General features: G+C 36.7%; 1 protein-coding gene across 2 annotated transcripts; it reads left to right on the forward strand.

The window, feature by feature from the left end:
• Positions 1 to 223: 223 nt before the first annotated feature.
• Positions 224 to 11,241, forward strand: LOC140872113 (5'-3' exoribonuclease 3-like). Of its 2 annotated transcripts, XM_073274864.1 has the most exons (24): positions 224 to 505; positions 612 to 714; positions 891 to 967; positions 1,058 to 1,237; positions 1,317 to 1,436; positions 1,535 to 1,597; positions 1,950 to 2,066; positions 2,480 to 2,644; positions 2,847 to 2,924; positions 3,886 to 3,963; positions 4,275 to 4,355; positions 4,455 to 4,523; positions 4,617 to 4,712; positions 4,828 to 4,898; positions 7,007 to 7,135; positions 7,217 to 7,293; positions 7,377 to 7,417; positions 7,890 to 7,964; positions 8,073 to 8,230; positions 8,858 to 8,962; positions 9,070 to 9,145; positions 9,526 to 9,596; positions 9,866 to 10,412; positions 10,541 to 11,241. In XM_073274864.1, the coding sequence occupies exons 1-23, from the start codon at positions 302 to 304 to the stop codon at positions 10,248 to 10,250; spliced, it is 2,619 nt and encodes an 872-aa protein (XP_073130965.1). In that variant the 5' UTR covers positions 224 to 301; the 3' UTR covers positions 10,251 to 10,412; positions 10,541 to 11,241. The 2 variants fall into 2 exon arrangements, with proteins under 2 accessions (XP_073130965.1, XP_073130966.1); XM_073274865.1 differs by lacking the exons at positions 9,070 to 9,145; positions 9,526 to 9,596; positions 9,866 to 10,412; positions 10,541 to 11,241 and having other exon boundaries at positions 8,047 to 8,230.
• Positions 11,242 to 21,727: the final 10,486 nt, after the last annotated feature.

Here is a 21,727-nt window from a genome sequence, read left to right on the forward strand (position 1 = left end):
ATGGTCCAACCCCCAGAGCATACCCCCAAATATTTCAATGAGGAATATGCTCCACACGAGGATCGAACCCACAATTTTAAAAATATCAAAATAACCTCGATCAATTTTTATGGTTAAATTACGAAAAAAATTCAAAATATGTACAAACGGGCAAGATGTACATCACAAAATATATGTACAAACATTATGAATTATTATTATTATTATTATTAAGACACGATAGCTCTGGTTAAACCCTACTCAAAAGCCTCCATAGAATTGGGCTGGAATTTCACCGCCAAGTTCCTGGCTTTCCTCTGCCATGGGGATCCCGGCGTTCTATCGGTGGTTATCTGATATGTTCCCGGATGCAGTAGTCGACGTCGCGGAAGATCGTCCGACCTTCATTAATGGCGTTAAAGTCCCTGTCGATACCACGAGGCCCAACCCCAATGGCATGGAGTTCGACAATCTCTATCTCGACATGAACAACATTATCCACCCCTGCTTTCATCCCGAAAATTTGGTATTTTCTTGAACCTGGACAGAATTCATGCTGACGTTGATGTAAATGTTTTGATTTTTTTTTTTTTTTGCAAATCTCATTAGTTATGGCTGTTTAATTAGTGTAGGCTTCCCCGAAGAGTTATGATCAAGTGTTTAAATCGGTGTTCAAGTACATTGATCGGATATTTTCGTTGATCAGGCCTCGCAAGCTTCTGTACATGGCAATTGGTTAGTTATATGCTTGCTCGCGGTGAATTTTTTTATGTTCGAATAATGTATCTATTGTTTTTAGAATTGTGATGAATGAATTTATGTGCTATTAATTTGGTGGAAGAAGAGCTCGCCCGTGTTAGGTAAATTTAACTGGAAAAATTGACTTGGTGGGTGCAATGGTTTGTGCATAGATGGTGTTGCACCGAGAGCCAAGATGAATCAGCAGCGTGCTAGACGATTCAGAACTGCTAAAGATGTGGCTGATGGAGTGAGTCTTATGATTTCTTTAGTAGCAGGGATTTGATTTTATTCTCTTTAGTTTAGAAAGAAATAAAAATTGCATCATGGTTGTTATCAGGCCTCAATAATGGATAAACTGAGAGAAAGCTGCACGAAGGAAGGTACAGCTTCAGGTGCTGAAGGTTTAGATTCAAATGTAATCACACCTGGGACTGAATTCATGGAAGTATTGTCATCTGCTCTTCGGTATTATATAAATTTGAGGATGAATCATGATCCAGGTTGGCAAGGGATCAAGGTAAAAATAGGACATTTACTTTTTTCAGTGTAAGAAGCCTACTGTTACCCTCTTGAGATAGCTTGTTCAATGATTATAGGTGATCCTTTCTGATGCCAGTGTCCCTGGTGAAGGGGAGCATAAAATTATGTCTTACATTCGGCTGCAAAGAAATCTTCCAGGATTTGATCCAAACACACGACATTGTTTATATGGACTGGTAAGTACATTTTTGTTTTTCCAAGTCTCATTTTCTCTTTGTTTGTTTGGTATGTAGCAAATGCACTTCATTTATTGACTCGTGTGACATCATATCAGGACGCAGATCTAATTATGCTTGGTTTGGCTGCCCATGAAGTTCACTTTTCTATTCTAAGAGAGGTATGTTTGGGCCTTATGCCGTATCTCTCAAATATTGAGATTTTACTGTTTATTTTATGAGCATTACTTCATAGAAAAGGAATTTGATCCAGTTTTTACTGATTTAATCACATTTAACTGTCCACATCAAGGAGAACGTGCCACCTAAAACTTGGTACACAAATTTGTAGGGTACAATTTTGTTACTCGTCGCCTTTGAGTTTTAATGGCTTCATTGTAACAGTTGAATGGAGTTGACATTTGAGTTTTCCAACTTATCAAATCCCTTGGTTCTGTTTTGATTGTCAAGCATCGCCTTCTCGTCGCTAGTGCATTGTGTTACTAGCTTATCATGACTTTTTAAATCTTCTAGGTTTCTAAAAAACACAAAGGACCAAAGAGGAGAAATGAAGCAGAAGTTCGTAATTTGAAGCAACCTGCTACTCCTTATCGACAACTTGAATTCCATTTATCTAGACAAAAATTCCAGGTTTCTTACTCTTTATTTTACATTTATGTAAATCTGCAAGCATTCAGTGGTTGGTTTCCCTTGATTTTGTGTCCTGGCATGTTTTTGTTATTCCTTGTAATTCTTCCCATTTTATTGTCAAAGAAACTTAGTGTATATGTGTATGATGCAAGTGCAACTTTCGAAGTGATTTGGGTATTCTGAAGTATCAAGGAAGAAAGAAAATGTTTATAGGTTGTCTTTGAGTGAACCCTAAGAACTTGGCTTGTTGATGAATCTGCCGTCTGTTACTTAAGCAAGATACCTGCGTATTTATTCATACTTGAGCAAGATGTTTCCCACTTATCCGTATTAGAATACGTGATTTAGTATAACAACATTCAAAGTGTTGACTTAATGTTTCTCTTGCCATGTTTTCCCTTTTTCTGTTTCAGTTTCTCAACTTGTGGATACTGAGGGAAGGATTGGAGGCACGCCTGAAAATACCGAATCTGAGAGCTAAAGTAGACACTGAACGATTAATAGATGATTTCGTTCTCATGTGTGTACTTGTTGGAAATGACTTTTTACCTCATGTGCCGTCATTAGAGATATCAGAGGTCGGCATATGACAGATCCTTTTACTTGTAACTTTGCATTTATGCATGAAATTATTGATTTCATACTTTGCATTTAGTATTAGTCGCATTGCAACTGCTTACACACTCATAACCAGAGGAAAATTAAACCCTGGCGCCACAAGCATCCACAAATTGTACCCTTGATCTCATCTTGTTGTTTCCCTATGAATTTTTTTTACAGGGAGCTATCAATTTGCTCATACGTGTCTACAAAAATGTGTTCATTCGGATGGGTGGTTACCTTACTGATTCTTTTAAGGTATGTAATTACTTCTTTTGTTAGCTCTTGCTAATATTTAATTGTGGCACCTGGGTCATTGTCAGCCTTCCGTATGGCTAATATTTAATATAGAAGATATATACACATGCTGTTTATTAATCATCACTTATGCTTTTATGAATAAATAGATTTAACATTTTTTTCTCTTTATCTCGACTTAAAGAGGTTTTTCCAATGACTTAGAGCCTAGAGGTTCTTTGACTCAACTTATATAAAAACAACTTATAAGATCCTAAAACAACAAATAAGTTCTAGGGTATAATACTATGTTTCTGATATAAAAAAGGTATAATACTATGAATATAATGGATAAACTTATTTTAACAACTCGAAGAGATTGATGTCTTTGGTGTTAAAGATTTTTTATTGTCAAAATTATCAAAATGAGTATAATACTATGAAGATAATGTAATAGTTATATACGTAGAAAATAGTTTAGAATTTTATCATAAATGTTAAACCTATATTAAAATAGATAAAACTATTTTATATATTAATTTATAGTCTTTGGATTTTTTTAAAAAAAGGTAGAGGACATGTTGGGGCTTTATGAAAATATACAATAATATTTTGGAAATTAAAATGTAAAATAAGATTTTTGTTTTAAAAATAGAGTCACAACAACTTTCTTAAAAAAATTTCATAAGCTGTCAAACAACTTATTTGACAGATTTTAATCTGTTTGGAAAAATTTTTACCAAACAAACACCCCCTCAATACTTGATGCTCGAATATTTATTCTCTCATAATGGTGAATTATATTATATTTACAATCATATATGGACTTCATTCACATGCCCATTTTGAAAGATATAAGAGCTTGCTTGGGAGAAAACTGTTTGCATCATTATTTGAATATGGCAATCACAATCTAACCAGAGTTATAAACAACCCTTTGTAAATAGATGTTTACTGACGAGTGTCTTTGCCTGATGTGAAGGTGGATTTGGAAAGATTGGAGCACTTTTTACAAGCTATTGCTTCGCGTGAGATTTCAACTTTTAAGATGCGTAAGGAGGTATTAATATTATCCCCATATTAGTGTGTGAGCTCATTTGAAATTGTTTGGAATCAGGCTTCTTTCAATGGGCTCTAAGTTCAAGATACTTTAGTTGTTATGTACTTGTTCTTTTTTGATGTTTAAGGAGCTATGACTATTGAGGTGGAGGTGTTACACAAATTTGGATTTCTGATCCTGATTGTTACCATCCTACAATATTGTATTTTATCCACTAGTTTGTGAGGACACTCCTTGTTGAAGTGTTCATAAAATTGGAAATGCGTGACAGGATCCTCTTTTACTTTTTCCATGGTATTTTATTATTTCAGAAGCAAAGAACGTCTATAATGGGTGCGAGGACTGGACCCATCCCGGATAATGTGAGTGTGGAGGGATGCAATCCAGAAAACGTGAGTGTAGCTTTTTCATGCATTCAAATTGTATCTTACGACACTTGATGGAAAAATGATGCTGTTGATGCTAAGACTGTGTGTTGTGGACTTATGAAGCAGTCGAGTGAGAAAGAAAGTGTCGTTTCCTCCAATCATGTGGCTTCTGAAGCTGGGATTGTGGACAAGGTCACATATCTGTCTTCTGTTGTTTATCCTAATTTGCATTAGATATGGTCGACTTTTGTTTACTGCTGAAAGTATTTCAATTTGTCTCTTCAGGTTAAATTAGGAGAAGTTGGTTGGAAGACGAGATACTACAATGAAAAATTTGAGGTTCAAACAGAAAAAGACCGTGAAAGTGTTTCTAAACATGCTGTAAGCAAATATAAATTTGATATATTAGTTGATGAATGAATGATCTTCTAGCCCTTCAATGCTGATATATTATTTTACCCTCTTGACTCTTTATAATTTTATTTATTTGACATAGGTTTTGAAATATGTTGAAGGGATAAGTTGGGTCATGCATTATTATTATGAAGGAGTTTGCTCCTGGCAATGGTTTGTTCTCTTCTGCAACTTGGTTAGTTTAACTGTTGTGAAGGCCGTTCTTGATATCTTCATATAAACTTGTAGTCTGTTGAAAAACAGGTGCAGAAAACAAATTAAACAACCATGAAACTTGATGCAGAAATCTTTCTTTTGATGAAAAGTAAATTAAGAAAATGTTAGATAGATTTCGTATGCATTATATTGATGTAACTGCAAGGATGTGCTTGGGGTACAAATGGATAAGATTCTGAAATCTCGACTAATATCTGTGGTGGTGTGCTTTTGACTTCTATGAAATTCTAAAATTTCGATTCTCGCTGAAGATTCATTGTGGTGTGCTTTAGACATCCTGTTGATCACTTGGAATTTGGATAATTATGTATTAGTATGCAGTGATGTGATAGTATCAAACACACCACATTTTTACTCGATTAATTATAATGTCTCGGCCAAACATAACGTGTGTTGTTGAAAACACGTAGAGTTTGAACATCATAGATGAGTGTTCACCAAACACTTATAAATGGTTATAGTCATTCTTGTCTAAACAAATACTTCCACCTTAACACTCACTAATGATAGTGCCATTGGTTGCTTCCGGCTCCCCATGAGATAATTGAGCCACCCAAGGAAAAAACAAAAGCTAGAGTAGAATTTCTACTGGTGAATCTCTGGCCGAAATATCTGTGTTTTCACTTAAAGAGCAGATGAGTGGAAATCTGATGTATGTGAAATAACTCCCACTTGAGGTTTGCTTAGAACGTGGATAACTTTCAGCAAGATGATCAGATAGTTAAGTTTGTCCCATTTGTAAAAATGCAGATCGAACTGAGAAAATGATGAGTGCAGTTTGTCGTTGTTGTTAATTGTCCCACGTCGACTGGATTTAGTCTTTGGTAGTTGTATATATGGCTTTGGTTAATACCCTCCCCTTGAATTAGCTTTTGGGGTTGAGTTAGACTCAAGTCCATGACCTTAACATGGTATCAGAGCCCGACTCGCCGTTATATGTTGGATTGCTTGATTGGCCACCCGCTTATGTCTTGCAAACTTCCCGCTCCAGATGTTCATTCCTAGGTGTGAAGGCGGTATGTTAGTTGTCCCACATCGTCTGGATTAAGTTACTGGGAATTGTATGTATGGACTTGGACAATCATCCCCCATTGAGTTAGCTTTTGGGTTGAGTTAGGCCCAAATTCCTGATCTTAACAATTGTTATTCTTTCATAACATGTTTTCAGTTCAGAACATGGTAGGTTCTTTCATAAAATTGGAAAAAAAAATATATATTGGGCTGCTTTCAGAAAAAAATAGTCTGTTAACTTGTGATTGATATTGTGTCCAGTGTCTATTATTTCTTTTTCCTGTATGCGTTATGTTGAAATGTTTTTCGGAGAGTGCAAGTTATACATAAATGTATTTTATTGCAGATGTATTCACTTAAAAAAGGATGGATCTCCTTGCATAAGATATATGCCAAAAAATGAAAAATGAACTAAGAGTTGAGAGTTATGGTCCTTATGGAGTTATTTTGTTTTGCTTGTATTCTGCCAATTCTGCAGTGTCTAACTTCTCCAAAATAGGAATATGACACTGCTCTTATGGGTTTAGGTGATTTATTATATGCAGCTATAAAATGATTGTTATTTACTTCAATTGAGTCAACATACAAAAGAAAACAAGAAGCTGTGTAAGGTTACTTGTGGAGTTTTTTTTCCCCCTCAGTTTGCCATATTTTCATCCTCTCTTATTTATACAAGTTCAGGTGCCATAAATTTTTTGAGCTACTTTCATTTGTATCTCCAAAAATAGTACCAGAAACAATTTATAAATATTTACTAATTTTAGTGGCAAATACGCACATTTAAAAAGGAGTATGAGACTTAAAGAGTTGGTTGGCAATGATAAAATGAAATAAAATTCATTTAAAATCGAAGACAATGACATAGGAGGTTCATATTGCCAACTACACTTGGTGCGATGAATGTTTACAGTTGTTTACTAATTTTTAACTGTTTATCTAAAATGCACATCGAATATGTAAATTTTGTTTTATGGTAAATCCAGCCATGTTAAACTTCTTTGCTATTTTGCACAATTAATTATTTTTTATCTCAGGTTTTATCCATACCATTATGCTCCATTTGCTTCTGATTTTCATGGTCTTGGCCAGCTCAAAATCCAATTTTCTCTTGGAAAACCCTTTAAACCTCTCAACCAATTAATGAGTGTACTCCCTGCTGCCAGGTTTAAGTCAATTTTAGAATTTCATATAATCTCAACTCTGGGTTCAAGAATTAAGTTGTTACTAAACTGGTGTTCGTGCAGTGGACAAGCACTTCCAGTGTTCTACAGGAAATTAATGATCGATCCATCATCCCCTATTTTGGATTTTTATCCTACTGGTATGATACATTTTAAATAACAACCTACTCTTTTTCACGTTACAATATTTTTGTGATCGGAAAATTTTGAACTTTTTATGCAGATTTTGAGCTCGAATTGAATGTGGGGAAGCCAGCTTGGCAGGCATGATTCAGTCACTCTGTTATCATTTCACATTATTATCTGCACGAGAAAGTTTCACTGATTATGGGTTGAACGAATTAATTGTCTATTGTGGTGGCTGCGATTCGGTCTCAAATCAGAAGGATCTCCAAATTGAATCTGCATTTTGCAATTTAGAACAACCAAAAGCTTAAATATGAGAATTAAGCTATTTGAAATATGAACACTTTTGGGAAGTCTATGTATTATGGAATATTGTCCAAGAATAGTTAGAACGATGTGCTCTGACTAGGGTGCACCGACTCATCAGTAAATAATAATAATTATGATGCAAAACAAAATCCTAACTTGACTCTTCACGTCCTAAGCAAGTTTGGGTGAAGATAAGAAATGCCAAATTGAAACAGTTTGACTCGTTTGAGATTTTATGCTTGCCGCTAGCATTACTATTTGTCAAGGGGCTGACTTCATTTTATTTCATTTCGACTGCCAGGCTCTTTGTAAGCTACCTTTTATTGATGAATGCCGGCTTCTTACTGAAATTTCGAAAGTGCAACATACGTTGACGGTAACTCCCAGGCCCACACAGTGCTTCTGATGTTTTTTTTAATGTATTTGTCTCTGATTTCTGTTTCATCATGCTTATGTAGTTTCTGACCAATGTGCTGCAATTCAGGATGAAGAGAAACGAAGGAACACTTTGGGCCTTGATAAACTATTTGTTCATGAGTTACATCCATTAGCGGCAAAAATATTTACCTTCTCGGAGCGGAATAAAAATAATCCAAAGTTGGATAAAGTAAAAGTGAAGAGGAAAATTAATCCCAAATTCAGGTTAGATGCCATTGGGCTTGAAAACTAAGATTGCTTTAGAAATTGATCTGCACCCCGCGTATGAAGGATTTGTGCAAGTTGGGCATGGATGTCATGTCCGCATGGTTCAATTTTACAAAAGTAGATGGGCAGTCAGCCCATTCTTAAACCTGCAAAAAACAAAAAATAGAAGTAAAAAGATTTAGCTTTTGTAGCTAGTGTTATTTACACTCTTGATCTGACTTGCCTATATTTTCATCGTTACACACTCTTCACTCTTCTATGAAGCTGTTTGGAAATGAAAGGTAAGTAGAGGCGGGTTTGGGGCAGAGGCTTCACTATTTAGCTGCTTTGTGTAGATCCTGTTCCATGAATCTTCTATGGAATTAGGACCATGCTAATGGAATGCACGAGTTAAAATTGGACTGCCATTTATTTGAGATCGTGATAATTGGAAAGTTAGTCGGATGAAATTAGATAAACCAGAGCTTTAGCAAGTTTTGTCGTTTGTAAATGTAGAAGTGTGATTTCCATTTGTGGTTTCCTGGATTCGTGCAAGTGGTGATAAATGTTTTACTAATTGGCAATTTAAAAATAGTTATTTTTCTAATCAATTGACTCTGATTTGGTGCTGATAATGTCTTGCAGTGGTGGAATGAACGGTTATATCTACCTCTCCAATAAGCCAATTTGTCCCGCTGAGATCCCTTCCCCTTTCTGTGACATGGAGATGATAATGAAAAACAGAGTGATGTATGTGATATATTTAAAATATGGTTAATTATTTAAGTTTGCTTTGTCATAGTTCAAAGCTGCCTGTTTTTCCTTCAGCTCATGATCCAATCTATCTAAATTTTTAGATCGGTCTTCTACAAGTTTCCAACTTTTCATCCTCACATCCCTAGACTACCTAAAGGAGTGACGTTGCCTGAAATGGTATGCCACCTATATTCTGTGCTTTGTATTTCGTCTGCATATATCACATTAGCCAGCAAGAAATTTCTTTCAAACTTTGTCATAGTGAAATAGGTAACTTGCTTCTACTGCTTTGTTATTATAGTCATCTCCTTTTTGTTCAATTTCTGATAAATGAGAAGGGATGTTGAAACATACAAGGCTGTGATCGTTAATCCTTTTGTGATATAAACTTGAATATGCTGATTTTGGGAGTAAATCAGAACTTAATTCATCTCTGGTTCCCACATATCTTATGAGCCAAACTTCTGTGCACTGCTTTGGCTTGTTTGATCTTAATGTCGAACTTGTTTGGGCTTTTATTTAGCTATGTCTATTCTTACTAGTTATTCTTTGAACAGTCCATCAGCAGGAATGAATTGCTACTTCCAAGTTTCATTAGGCGCAAGAGAAAGGCTATTGATCACTGCAGGTTTGCCAGAATACCCTTGCCTTCATAAAGATTTCTATTTTGCATCATGAAGTCAGTCTCGAGGCATTAAAATTCATTTACTCATCCCTACAAAGACTGGTTGTCAAAACCATTCAGCTTGCAGTATCCCACTAGTTTGAGTTTCCACTAAAAAAATATGTGGATAATATGTATTTACAGATTAATGTGTCCATGTGCTCTCATGATTCCTGTCTTTAAATTTTAGCCAAGAATTTTGCCGAACTAACATCACATCATATGCTTTCCAGGCCCTCACCACCCCCTTCTCCCAAGTCTCTGGAAGGACGATCTACGGTGGCAATATCAGCCCAACCTTTAGTTGCTGAACCCACCTCTGCCTGTTCCCGTCCCTCGGTTGCTGGATCCTCCTTCCCCACCAACGCCCCATGCAGACCCTTACCACCCCCTCCTCCCTTACCACCCACAGTACGACCTATAACGGCTGTATCTTATCAATGTTTAGTTGCTGAATCTGCCTCTGCCAGCTCTCGCCCCTCAGTAGCTGGATCGTCAGCCAGCACTCATGAAGACAGTCAAAAACGCAAAAGAAGTCGGTCTCAAAAGAGGAGCGACCTACGTAAAAGGAGAAAATTGAATGCAATAGCATCACAGCAAATTTCGTGTCCCGTGTGATTTTGCGCTTGAACATTATGAAGTTTGCCAATATCTGCTATCTTCACCTGGCATTCCATTTCTATATTAAAAATGACCACGCGCGGAAGAGCAAACGCAATTCACAGAAGCCTAATTGAAAGTGTCTGGCTTCAGATGTACAATCTGAATAACTAATTGAAAGTAAGTTATTGGCATCGAAAACTAGCTGTGGTTTTTGTTTCGGGAGTAAGGTTTTGACATGGTTTTATTTATTCCATTGGAATATGAGTTTTGTTTTTAATCTTTCTTGCATATAATTGCGGTGAAAGTATCCAAGAGGACTTTGCAAGCACTTTCACTTCATCCTGAGATAAGTATAAATTTACTTGTTATTAATTTTGGTGAGATGTTCCATCGATATATTTACTTATTAATTCTTTCATTATAAAATTGCATGAGAATCTAGGTTAAGTGAAAGACAAGTTACAGTAAATATTTTAATTCGCGATTTTAGTGGTGTATATAACCTATTTTTTTTATTTTTTTTTCGTTTTGGGCAAAATTTATACTGTTAACAGCCCGTTCGGTACAACGGATTGGTGTGAATTGTGTTTGGTTGGAATTTTAATAATTTCGGTCAACTCATTCTGCAAAGGTCGAAGTCATATTAAGTGAAGGAAATTAAATGCGCCTTTCCTTTGTACTAATTATCTTTTTTTTTTTTTTTTTTTTTATATACGCTCCTTATTTCTTTTTATTTTTTTAAATTTATATTTTATGCATTGATATTGTTTGAGGTCTTTTTTTTTTGAAACTCAAACAACAATATATTCAAACTGGAAGAAGAGTACAAACCCAGAAGATCATCAAGATATCGTTCTCTTCACCATATTACTAATATATGTATAACTCATTTCATTTTATCCTATGTTTTTTTCATCATATTGTTTATATATATATTAACTATCTATTTTACATCAATCAAATTATTAATTATTTATCTAACATCAATCGAATCATTGAATTCAAATTATTATATTATCCCTTATAAATAATATATTTTTTATTTTATTTATTGTTAAAATGACAAAATGGTCATTTAACATTTTTATATAAAATTTAATCAATCAAATCAAACAAATTATAATCTATCAATCAAATCCAATATTATTTTAACTATTATTTATTTATTTATTTTTTATTACATTTATCTATATATTACTTATATCATATTTCAAATCAAACGGTGTCTAAGAGTAGCATAAAAACAAGAAAGCCTAGCTAAAACTCCTTATTTCTTATTCTATTCTTTTCATACATACGAAAAAATCACATCTTTTGATACCAACTGCGTACATTAGGTTTGGACATGCAAAAAACACCATAAAGCTGGCTGACATAATCAAATCAATGCCTCATTTTTTCATTCATTAAATGAACATATGAATAGATTTAGGTTCTACAAATATTTTTAATTCCCCTTGTTCAGTTTCGCTCCAGTAATCTTCTCCGAATCGCGCACTTTCAACTCCTCTGCCATAGCTCCTCCATTTCTTGATCTGAAGTTTATTCTAAATTTTAGGGTTATTTCCTTTTTCTCTTCTTCTGGGTTCTTCACGAAGAAATTGACACCCAGGTTCTGCAGTATGTAGGGTAAACTTTTTCTTTTTTAAAAAGTTTCAATTTTGGCTAGAATTTGTTAAGCTGTTTTTTTTTTTCAAATTATTCACCAGTACTACCTTCTCATTATCTCTCTATCTAATTTGTGTAATTTTATTTATTCTTTTGAGGTCTTTTGTGTTAATCTTGCTACATATACATATTTTTGTAAATTTGAACTTCTACAGGAAATGTTTAATTTGGTCTTACTGTTTATGAGTTTACACTATAAATCCTATTTTATATTTGGGAGTTTTTAAGTTTTCTCTTCTTTAGCATGCGAGGGGTTATTAATTTGAAAGTTGTGCATGTAATTCAATGTGAAATTCACTATTGTGGAACTGTTAATTAGATCAGTTTTATTGTATTTTAATCTGCTGCTGGCATTGTTGACTATCTATTTTTTTTTCAAGAATGCCCCATTTCATTCCTATTTTTGAATAAATTATATAATGAATTCTAATTTATATGTTAGGTTACTGTGGTTGTTTCGACAATGAATATAAATAAAGCTTGGATGTATGCTAGGTTAAAGAATGGATTTGTAACAGAAGAATATATGAATGGGGTTGAGGACTTTGTGAACTTTGCTAAAAGTCATCCAGAATGTATGAGTGATGACAAGTTACATTGTTCTTGTACTCAACGTAAATGCAGAAATACAACTTTTTGCGATGAGGATACCGTTAAAGTACATCTAGGAAAGTATGGTTTTGTTCCAAATTATTACAATTGGTATGTTCATGGGGAGCCTTATATTACCGATCCGATCGGACATTCCATTCGCCCATCTTCAGCTCCAATTGGTCAAGAAGTTCCACCCAATGACAATGCAATGCAGTCAATTGTTCATGATGGGATGAATGTGCTTCGTCACAAAATGACACTTTTGTCGATGCTCGATCTCAGACTATAGATGTAAGTATTAAAAAGTCATTAGTAAATAATATAGTTCCATCTCACTCGTACTAAAAACCTGCAATACTAGTAAACATACTTTTGAATCTTTAACATCTATTAAATGGTTAAGATAATCCTTTTTCTGTTGGAAAGAATTCTTCAGTGTCTCTGCTGCTTAAATGGTCATATTTTCTAAACTTTGGAAGTGCTCTTTGTTGTATGCTTGCCCATTCCATTTAGTTGATGGTTCGTATAATTTTGTCCAAGGATTGGTCTGACTTACATTACATGTCCAAGACGCATTTGAGTGCATTTGCAATGGAAAGATTGGCTGCTGGCATGTTTTCTTTTCTTGTAAAATTAACCAATGTTCGGATTCCGATCAAGTTCAAGTAGTTTTGGAAATTTATTGCATAATATTTTGGAATATTCACCATGTATTACAAAGAAAATAACTTTCAGTGATCTTCAACATCAAATAATGCATCTTATAAAGCTTGTGTTCAAATTGCATAATGTTATTTTGGTTTGATCTGTGCATCTTTTGATATAATTGAGTTTTCACCAGTTTGACCAGGAAAAACAATAGATTTAAGGAAAATAGTATTTACTTTTCTTCCATAAATCTAAATTTTATTGTTAAGTTGATGAATATTTGGTATATTATATATTGATAGTTGTTTCTTTTACATAGGATAATATGACCGCAAGAATTGCCGAGGCATCTCAAGCCCGTATAGAGGGGGAGGAGCGACATACTCCATCACATGATGCCATAATCGACATATATTACGAGGTGGTTGGAGGGATGAAGAAAAGTTGCGTTTATGGACTTGGCTCCCAAGCAAAAGTTGTTTTTCCTCATGCGAAGTCTGCTTCTATGGGTAGGGGTCGTCCCGGTAGCTCATCCTTTGAGATACAAGAGTTGAGGGCAGAGAACACGGATTTGAGAGCTCGAGTGACTGAATTGGAGGGCTTTTGCTTGAATTTATGGCTCGTATGGTGTTTTCTCAAAGACTAGAACATTTTGTAGATTCTGACCAGACTCAAGCTCCTTGAGTTTCGATCGGATTGACTTGGAAATGTTGGAAGTAGTTTAACATTTTGTTGGATTGGCATTGTTTTGGGATATTTCATACTTGAATACTTGTTATAAATAGTTGTGTTGATTTTGGTGTTGATAAGTTGTGGCTTTGAGTCATTATATTTGATGTTCATTTTGTGTTGTGTTTTTTTTTTTGCGTGGTTGTAGTTAGGGGTGAGCATTCGGTTAATTCGGTCAAAAATCGAACCGAATTAACCGAATTATTTTTTGGTTAACTGAACCGAACCGAATTTATGCTAAAATTGATTTAACCGAACCGAATTAAAAATTGGTTAATTCGGTTACCGACCGAATTAATCGATTTTTTTTTAAAAAAAATTATAAAATAATAAATTTTATAAAATTAATAATTGAAATATAATACTTTTATCATTATAAAACTATGTTAAGCTTAAAAAATTAAAATAACAAAAATTAAGTAAAATATTAAATATAAACACATTAAAGTATATTATAAATTATATATAAAGCCTAATAAAAAAATCAAAATTTAATTATTTTATAATTCGGTTAACTGTATTTTCTTTTAAGAAAACCGAAAACCGAACCGAAATAACCGATTTAACCGAAATTTTCGAACACAAAACCGAATTTTCGAATTAATCGAATCGAATTTCCGAATTGAGTTGGTTCGGTCGGTTAATTTGGTTTAACCGAAATTTTGATCACCCCTAGTTGTAGTGATTGCTTATGCATATTGTGTTGTGATTTTGGGTTTCTATAATAAAGACGGGCGATCCGTCTCTAATTTACAGATGGATTTTATGACATCGGTCTCTATATTAGAGACATTATGATTAAATCAGCCGCTATATGCCTATATTAGAGACCGAATATACGGAATATAATGAGTCGATATCAAATACAGGCACCATATAAAAAAAATGTGTCTCTATTTTAGAGACCGAAAATGTAAATGAGTTCTCTAACTTACCGGTCCGTCATTTGGGTCACTACCGATTTGTCGGTTTCTAATCCTCGTTTTTCTTGTTGTACATATCAAGATCTACTGACTACTATCATTGATGATGTAGCCAAAAATCACTTGTATGTGACACGTTGCTTCCGCAAAGTCCGGAGTATCAGTAAGTCCTTGTATGTTCCCGATGGAGATCTTCAGTGGGTTGTTCCTACGTCACAAAACAAAGTCAGAGGAGCCGGGAGGGTTCCCGGCGAAGGCACTCCGACGCTCAAGTCAGTTATTACTCAAGGAATAATAATCGAGAGTAGAGCGATCTATTGCTTAAGAAAGTGTGTACCTTAATAATGAAGTGACTTGAGCTATTTATAGATATTCGGAGAGTTTCACGGGCTTAAGCCTCTTATGGGCCTTTGTAGAATTCAGGGCCTGCTTGAATTAAATATATATAATATTTAAATAAGCTTGGGCCTTAAAAATATTCGGAGTGGACCTTCATGATCGGGCTCAGGCCCAGTTGAATTTTTAGGTGTAACCTATCATAGGCCCCCCACTCTCGGGCGTGTCGCGTGTGCTGAGAGGACCGAGAGTAATATTTTTATTGGAGTATTGCCAGAAATTTATCTGCCAAAAACGAATATTTTTTGCCACTGCGAAAATTAAGGGGAATCGACCTGTAGTAGGACTGTGAGGCCATGAAATTTAAATTCTGGCGAAATAATAATTACAGTGTAATTGGATAGGAATCAAAATCCTGCCAGAATCTTAATTGTAGAAACCCAGTAAAACTCTATCAGATATTGTGATTATAAATTCAGCACCGCAGTATATTTTTCATCACAACTTACTAACGAAATTTGATTTTCATTATTGTAGGATTCACGATCACATATAAAAAATAAGCTAAGGAGAGACAAAGCGATATGACAGGTAATAATTAATTGTGCATTATGTGCCCATAATTATTTTTCTATCCAGTATGCTTTATTTTTTAACTTGTTGCTCCCTTGTTTGCCTACGTGTCCTTCTTCCTCATTGAGACCAACATTGGTATGGGAAAAAATCTGCTTAAAATTTTGTGTGCACGTATCTATATGTAATCATATAATATTTGATCTCAATCCATGGTTCATCATCGTCCCCTCCACTGCCCACTGCGAAGGGAACCACGATTCGGGGAAGAGACGGGCGAGGATGGTTGGCGAGAGGCGGCGATGATTGGCAGCTATCAAAGATCGTCTTCCAGCCATGGAACATCCATTGTCAATGGATGCTTCCAAATCTGGCACGATCGATGCAGCTGTACGAGGGGCTGAGGGAATCGCGCGCGAGGATGATGTCCGAGGATGGTGCTAGGCGGCGTCAACCAGAGGATACCCGGAGTCCAGAAACTCGAGATCACAGCCATGGTTGTGTTTTCGGGTGGGAACGGAACCAGATTTTGCACTCGAGGTCGGAAGGCGGCAACTTGACGGAGATGGCGACGCCAGCTCGAGGAAAGAAAACTCTGCAGCCGCTTGCCCTCCGAGGATGTTGATGGTGGTTGTTGCGCTACAATGACGGCCAGCTCACCGGCGATCGCTCGCCGAAGAAGATGGTCGTCGATGCGGGGCGAGTGCGATGGCGATGATGGCCGTGGGTGATATCGTTGATGATGGTAACACGATTTATGATACCCATACACGTATATACATACATATATATACATATACATAAATATATATATATAATATTTCTAAGAAAACAAATAAGTAATTTTTATGCTTATGTATTTCATATATATATATATATATATATATATATATATATATAACATGACTATATGATTTATTTTTTTAAAAAACGTTGCAGGTTTTCCTTCACGGGGTAAGGTATTTTCGGTGTTAGTTGCTAACCGAGATACTCTTTCCCTCTCGCCAGTGGGGTCTAGCGGTGACAGTGAAATTGATGAGTGCTTATATCCTTTGAGTGATTTGAAAACAGTGGTATCTCGTGATATGACGAGATCACCTTATGTAAAAATTGATAGTAACCCGAATTCTTGCGATAATAGTGGTTCTGAAGAGTCTTCGGGAGGAGTGAGCAAGCGTCTTTTGGACGAGTCGGAGATTTTAAATCCCAGTAAAAATTTCGACTTATCCTCTAGAAATATCCTTAAAATTCCCAAAAATGGAGATCTTTGCCATGAACCGCCTCCGGGATATTTTACTGTATATCTGGAGTACTTTAATTTTGGTTTCTCGCTCCCTCCTCATGCCCTTTTGATAGAAATTGTAGATAGTCTCGGGGTGAGTTTAAGTCAATTAACACCAAGTGCGATTCTTCTCTTTACGTGTTTCCTACGTAGAGTGAGTGAAATTAAAATATCCCCGACTATAGACTTATTCTATGCGCTTTTCTCGGTGCGTCGCTCCATGCCGGGTTCCTATACTTATTTTCTACCTCGGGGAGATTGTAAATTTTTATCTCGTTGTCCATCTCCAAAAAATGATTGGAGAAAAAATTTTGTTTATGTATGGGATTATGGCTGGGAGGTTCCCATAGTTTGGAGTCCGGGCCATAGGAAAATTATATTTAGCAAAATCCACCGTGAATTGCAACTTAAATGTCGTTCCTTAGGCCTCTTCCAGGAGTTGGTTGACCCAAAAAGTTTGATTCCTGCCGGTAATGCTTTGTTCAAATTGAATTTTGATGACTGTATTTTGCGTCTTCTTTGGATTCTTCTACTCGTGGTAATTTAAAATTTATTAAATTTATTTACTGATCATTGTCACTCTTCTCTTTGTGTTTGTTTGTAGGTGACAAATTAAGTTTGGCGGAGGTTCGCGCTTGCATAGAGAAAAACGAGAAAACTCCGTCAAAGACATCGAGAAAAGAGTCACCAATGGATCGAGGTAATCACAATTCCCAAGGGATTCCAAGGAGGAGGAATTCTCCCGGGCCATCCGACCGTGTCAATTGTTCTGGTCCTCCATCTAAAAATACTGACACTCGTGACCGAAGGAATGGTGGTAGAAGAAATGATGCTGACCGTGATACCCGTACTAGGGAGAATGCTAATGGTAGAATAAATCCAAAAAGAAGACGTGAAGATGAACGAACAGTTCCTCCCGACACTCGTGAGGGTTGTCACTTGTTCTTGGAGGGTGTGAACCATAAAAGTAATGCTGGATCTTTTTGGGATTTGAAAGATCCAGACATTGGCTGGAGAAACGGAGCTAATCTCATTGGAGATCATGACAGGTTGCATCTACTGCCTCAGCCTACCGAAGTATTAACTCGGTCTCTTGCCTCGTCTGCCTTCCAGGTATATTATTATACGTTTGATATTTGTTATGATTTTTATGTAGTAAACAATACTCCTTATCTATGGGTCTTTGCAGATTTTATCGCTTGCCCAAACTTTTCAATTTCGAGAAGAGATGTCTCGAAATTCCGGGAGAAAATTTGATGACGAGCTGGCGTCATTAAGGGAAGAGTGCAAAAGACTCGGCGAGGAAGGTGCTAAGGCCCGAGATGATTTTCTCAAATCGCAAAAGGAGCTTGAAGAGAAATCCAAAAAGTATGATGCAATGTGCAAGGATATGGAGCTACTTAAGGGAAAATATTCCCATGAATCGGAGACCGGTGAGACTTTTCTCAATTCGTCAATAGGAAAGAATCTCTTGCGAAGTACTGGAGAAAAAGCAATTGAATGCTACCGAGAGTCCACAGATTTTAGAGATGAAGTGATTCAGCGGGCGATCGTTATTCATGATGAAGTTGTAGTGGATTGCCGCAAGGAACTACGGAAAACTCAACTAATTCCAGAGGAAATTATTATGATGATTCACCCAAAGATTCCGGAGCCTAGTCTTGCCAGAGTTGAAGATGACTCGGATCCTCCCTTAGGAGATTTACTGGGAGGTCTGGGTGATGAGGAGATGATCGAAGCTTTGCGTTCGAATTTTTAGCTTATACAGCCAATAATGACGGTGTGTGTCGAAGCTATATGGAGACTAAACCGTGGAGTTTAGCTTTATTATTTCTTGCCACTTTCGGGCAAAATTTTTTTGTGACAGAGTCAAAGTCATAGACTTTTTTTTTTTGTTCTTTTTGAGTAAGTAAGTATTTGTCGATTATCATATCTCTTTTGCATTTTGAAGTTGCTATTGCATACTTGTTTGATGAATAAAATACTATCGCTTTAACAATGGAGTACTTGGGAGGGGATCAATCTCCCAAGATTTTGTCTCATGGGGAATTCCTAAACCCACTTGGTGCGTGGTGAGGTATCCCGGGACTTATAATGTTATTATGTCGTCCTGACCTCTTACAGCGTCATAAGTTCAAATGTCCCAAGGGGCTGGCCAAGCCTCTTACTGTTGGGAATTTTTTATGATTGCTAGGGTCTATGACGTTTATGTCGTAAGTAAGCGTTAGTATAGGAGAGGAGATATGATATGCTTTCGACAAAGTAATCTGTTTATATAAAAACAATAATCAAATTAGTTGAACAATGTATCACAAAATTGTAATATGAAAACATAAGGAAAATATGCTAAAAAAGATAAATTTAGCCTATTATTGACGAGAGTTGCAGTTTATGCATAAAACTTCTTCAGGTTGGCCACGTTCCAAGGCCTGGGAAGTATTCTTCCATCTGAATGTTTGAGGCGATATGTTCCCATCTTCACAATTTCAATTACTTTGTAGGGGCCTTCCCATTTCGGATCCAGCTTGCCCACAGACTTTAAGATGTCAGATTTTCTCAATACAAGATCTCCTACTTGGAAAGATCTTGGTTTGACTCTGTCATTGTATGCTTTAGTCATACAAGCTCGATATCTCTCGGCTCGTGTTGAAGCTCCATCTCTCAGTTCATCCACCAAGTCCAATGAAATTCGGAGGGCTTGGTCATTCCCAGATGGAGTGTACTGTTTCACTCGCCATGATTGCTCTCCGATTTCGGCAGGAGCCACAGCTTCCGCTCCGTAGGCCAAGTTGAAAGGAGATTCTCCAGTTGAAGAGCGTGGGGTGGTTCGATATGCCCATAGAACACTTGGCAACTCATCCACCCATTTTCCTTTGGCATTGCCTAGGCGTGTTTTGAGGTGCTGTAGAATGGTCCGGTTGGTGACCTCGGTTTGCCCATTTGCTTGAGGATTCCCTACAGAAGTGAAGAACTGCCTGATAGAGAGTCCTCTGCACCAGTCTTTTATCTTCGCTCCAGAGAATTGAGTTCCATTATCTGAAACCAAGGTTTGAGGAATGCCAAATCTGCATATTATATTCTTCCATAAGAAATTGATTACATCTCTCTCGGATATTTTGGCCAATGGTTCAGCTTCGACCCATTTGGTGAAATAATCCACAGCTACTATCAGAAATTTTCTTTGTCCGGTAGCAGGAGGAAAAGGACCTACCAAATCCATTCCCCATTGAGCAAAAGGTAGAGGACTTTCCAGGGGCTGTAAGGTTGTAGCCGGCTGGTGATGGAAGTTAGCATGCTCTTGACATGCATGACAATGTTTTGCTAACTCCATAGCATCTTGCTTCATCGTTGGCCAAAAGTACCCTTGGCGCAATGCTTTCCCCGCGAGAGCTCTGCCAGCTAAATGATTTCCACATATTCCTTCATGAATTTCACGGAGCACATAGTTTCCCTTAGCTGGCGTTAGACACTTTAGGTAAGGTGAAGAGAAACCTCTTTTGTACAGTTCTCCGTCAATGATCGTGAACCGAGCAGCTCTCACTCTAAGTTTTCGAGCTTCGACTTGGTTAGCAGGTAGTTTCTCTTGCTTTAAATAGTCGATTATTTCATCTTTCCAACTAGGCTCTTTGCTGTCAGCACAGAAGACTGTAACATCACTTCCATCAGTTTCTTCCTTGCCATAAGTTAGGAATGTAATTTTCCTATTATCAATGTTGGCCAAGGAGCTTGCTAACTTGGCAAGGCGGTCTGCTGACTCATTTTCCCCTCTAGGTATCTGCTTTATATCATAGCTGTCTAAACGCGAGAGAAGCTCGTTTACTTGAGTGAGGTATGCAAACATTTTATCTTCCTTTGCTTCATAATTTCCATTAACTTGACTGACGATAAGTTGGGAGTCACTGTGTATCGTCAGTCTTCTTGCTCCGACTGACAGGGCCAATTTAATTCCCATGATGAAAGCTTCATATTCTGCCTCATTATTCGTTGCAGGGAATAGAAATTTGACGGCATATTGAAATTTATCTCCCTGTGGGCTCTCCACAACTATACCTGCACCGCTTCCCGTAGAGGTTGATGACCCGTCGACATAAACAATCCATGTTTGGGTGGAACTCTCTTCTTGAGTTACTGTCATTTCTACTAGAAAATCAGCCAGAATTTGTGCTTTAATCGCTGGACGTGGGCGATATTCAATTCCATATTGGCTCAGTTCAACAGCCCACTTAACCATTCTTCCTGATGCTTCAGGACTCGAGATAATTTGTTTGAGAGGATGATTGGTGAGTACAATTATTGGATGAGAGTGAAAGTAAGGACGTAATTTTCTCGCTGCAATTACCAAAGCCAGTGCCAGTTTCTCGATCTTTGTATATCTTAATTCTGCTCCGTGTAAAGTTCGACTGATATAATAAACTGGCTTGTGCTCACGTCCTACTTCAGAGACCAATACTGCACTTACCGCCTCCGCAGATATTGCCAGATAAATTAACAGGGTGTCACCTTCGTTTGGTTTCACCAACAACGGCGGAGAGGTCAGATGCACTTTCAACTCGTCAAATGCTTGCTGACACTCTTCTGTCCATTGAAAACCTTTCCCACTCCTCAACATTTTGAAAAATGGTAAACCCTTGTCTGCAGATCTTGAGATAAATCGGTTGAGGGCGGCCAAACGTCCTGTCAATTCTTGGATGCCTTTTACACTCTTCGGAGGATTCATGTTTAAAATAGCTTTGATTTTT

This window comes from Henckelia pumila, unplaced genomic scaffold, assembly GCF_033568475.1.
Source record: "Henckelia pumila isolate YLH828 unplaced genomic scaffold, ASM3356847v2 CTG_461:::fragment_3, whole genome shotgun sequence".
NCBI classification, from domain to species: domain Eukaryota; kingdom Viridiplantae; phylum Streptophyta; class Magnoliopsida; order Lamiales; family Gesneriaceae; genus Henckelia; species Henckelia pumila.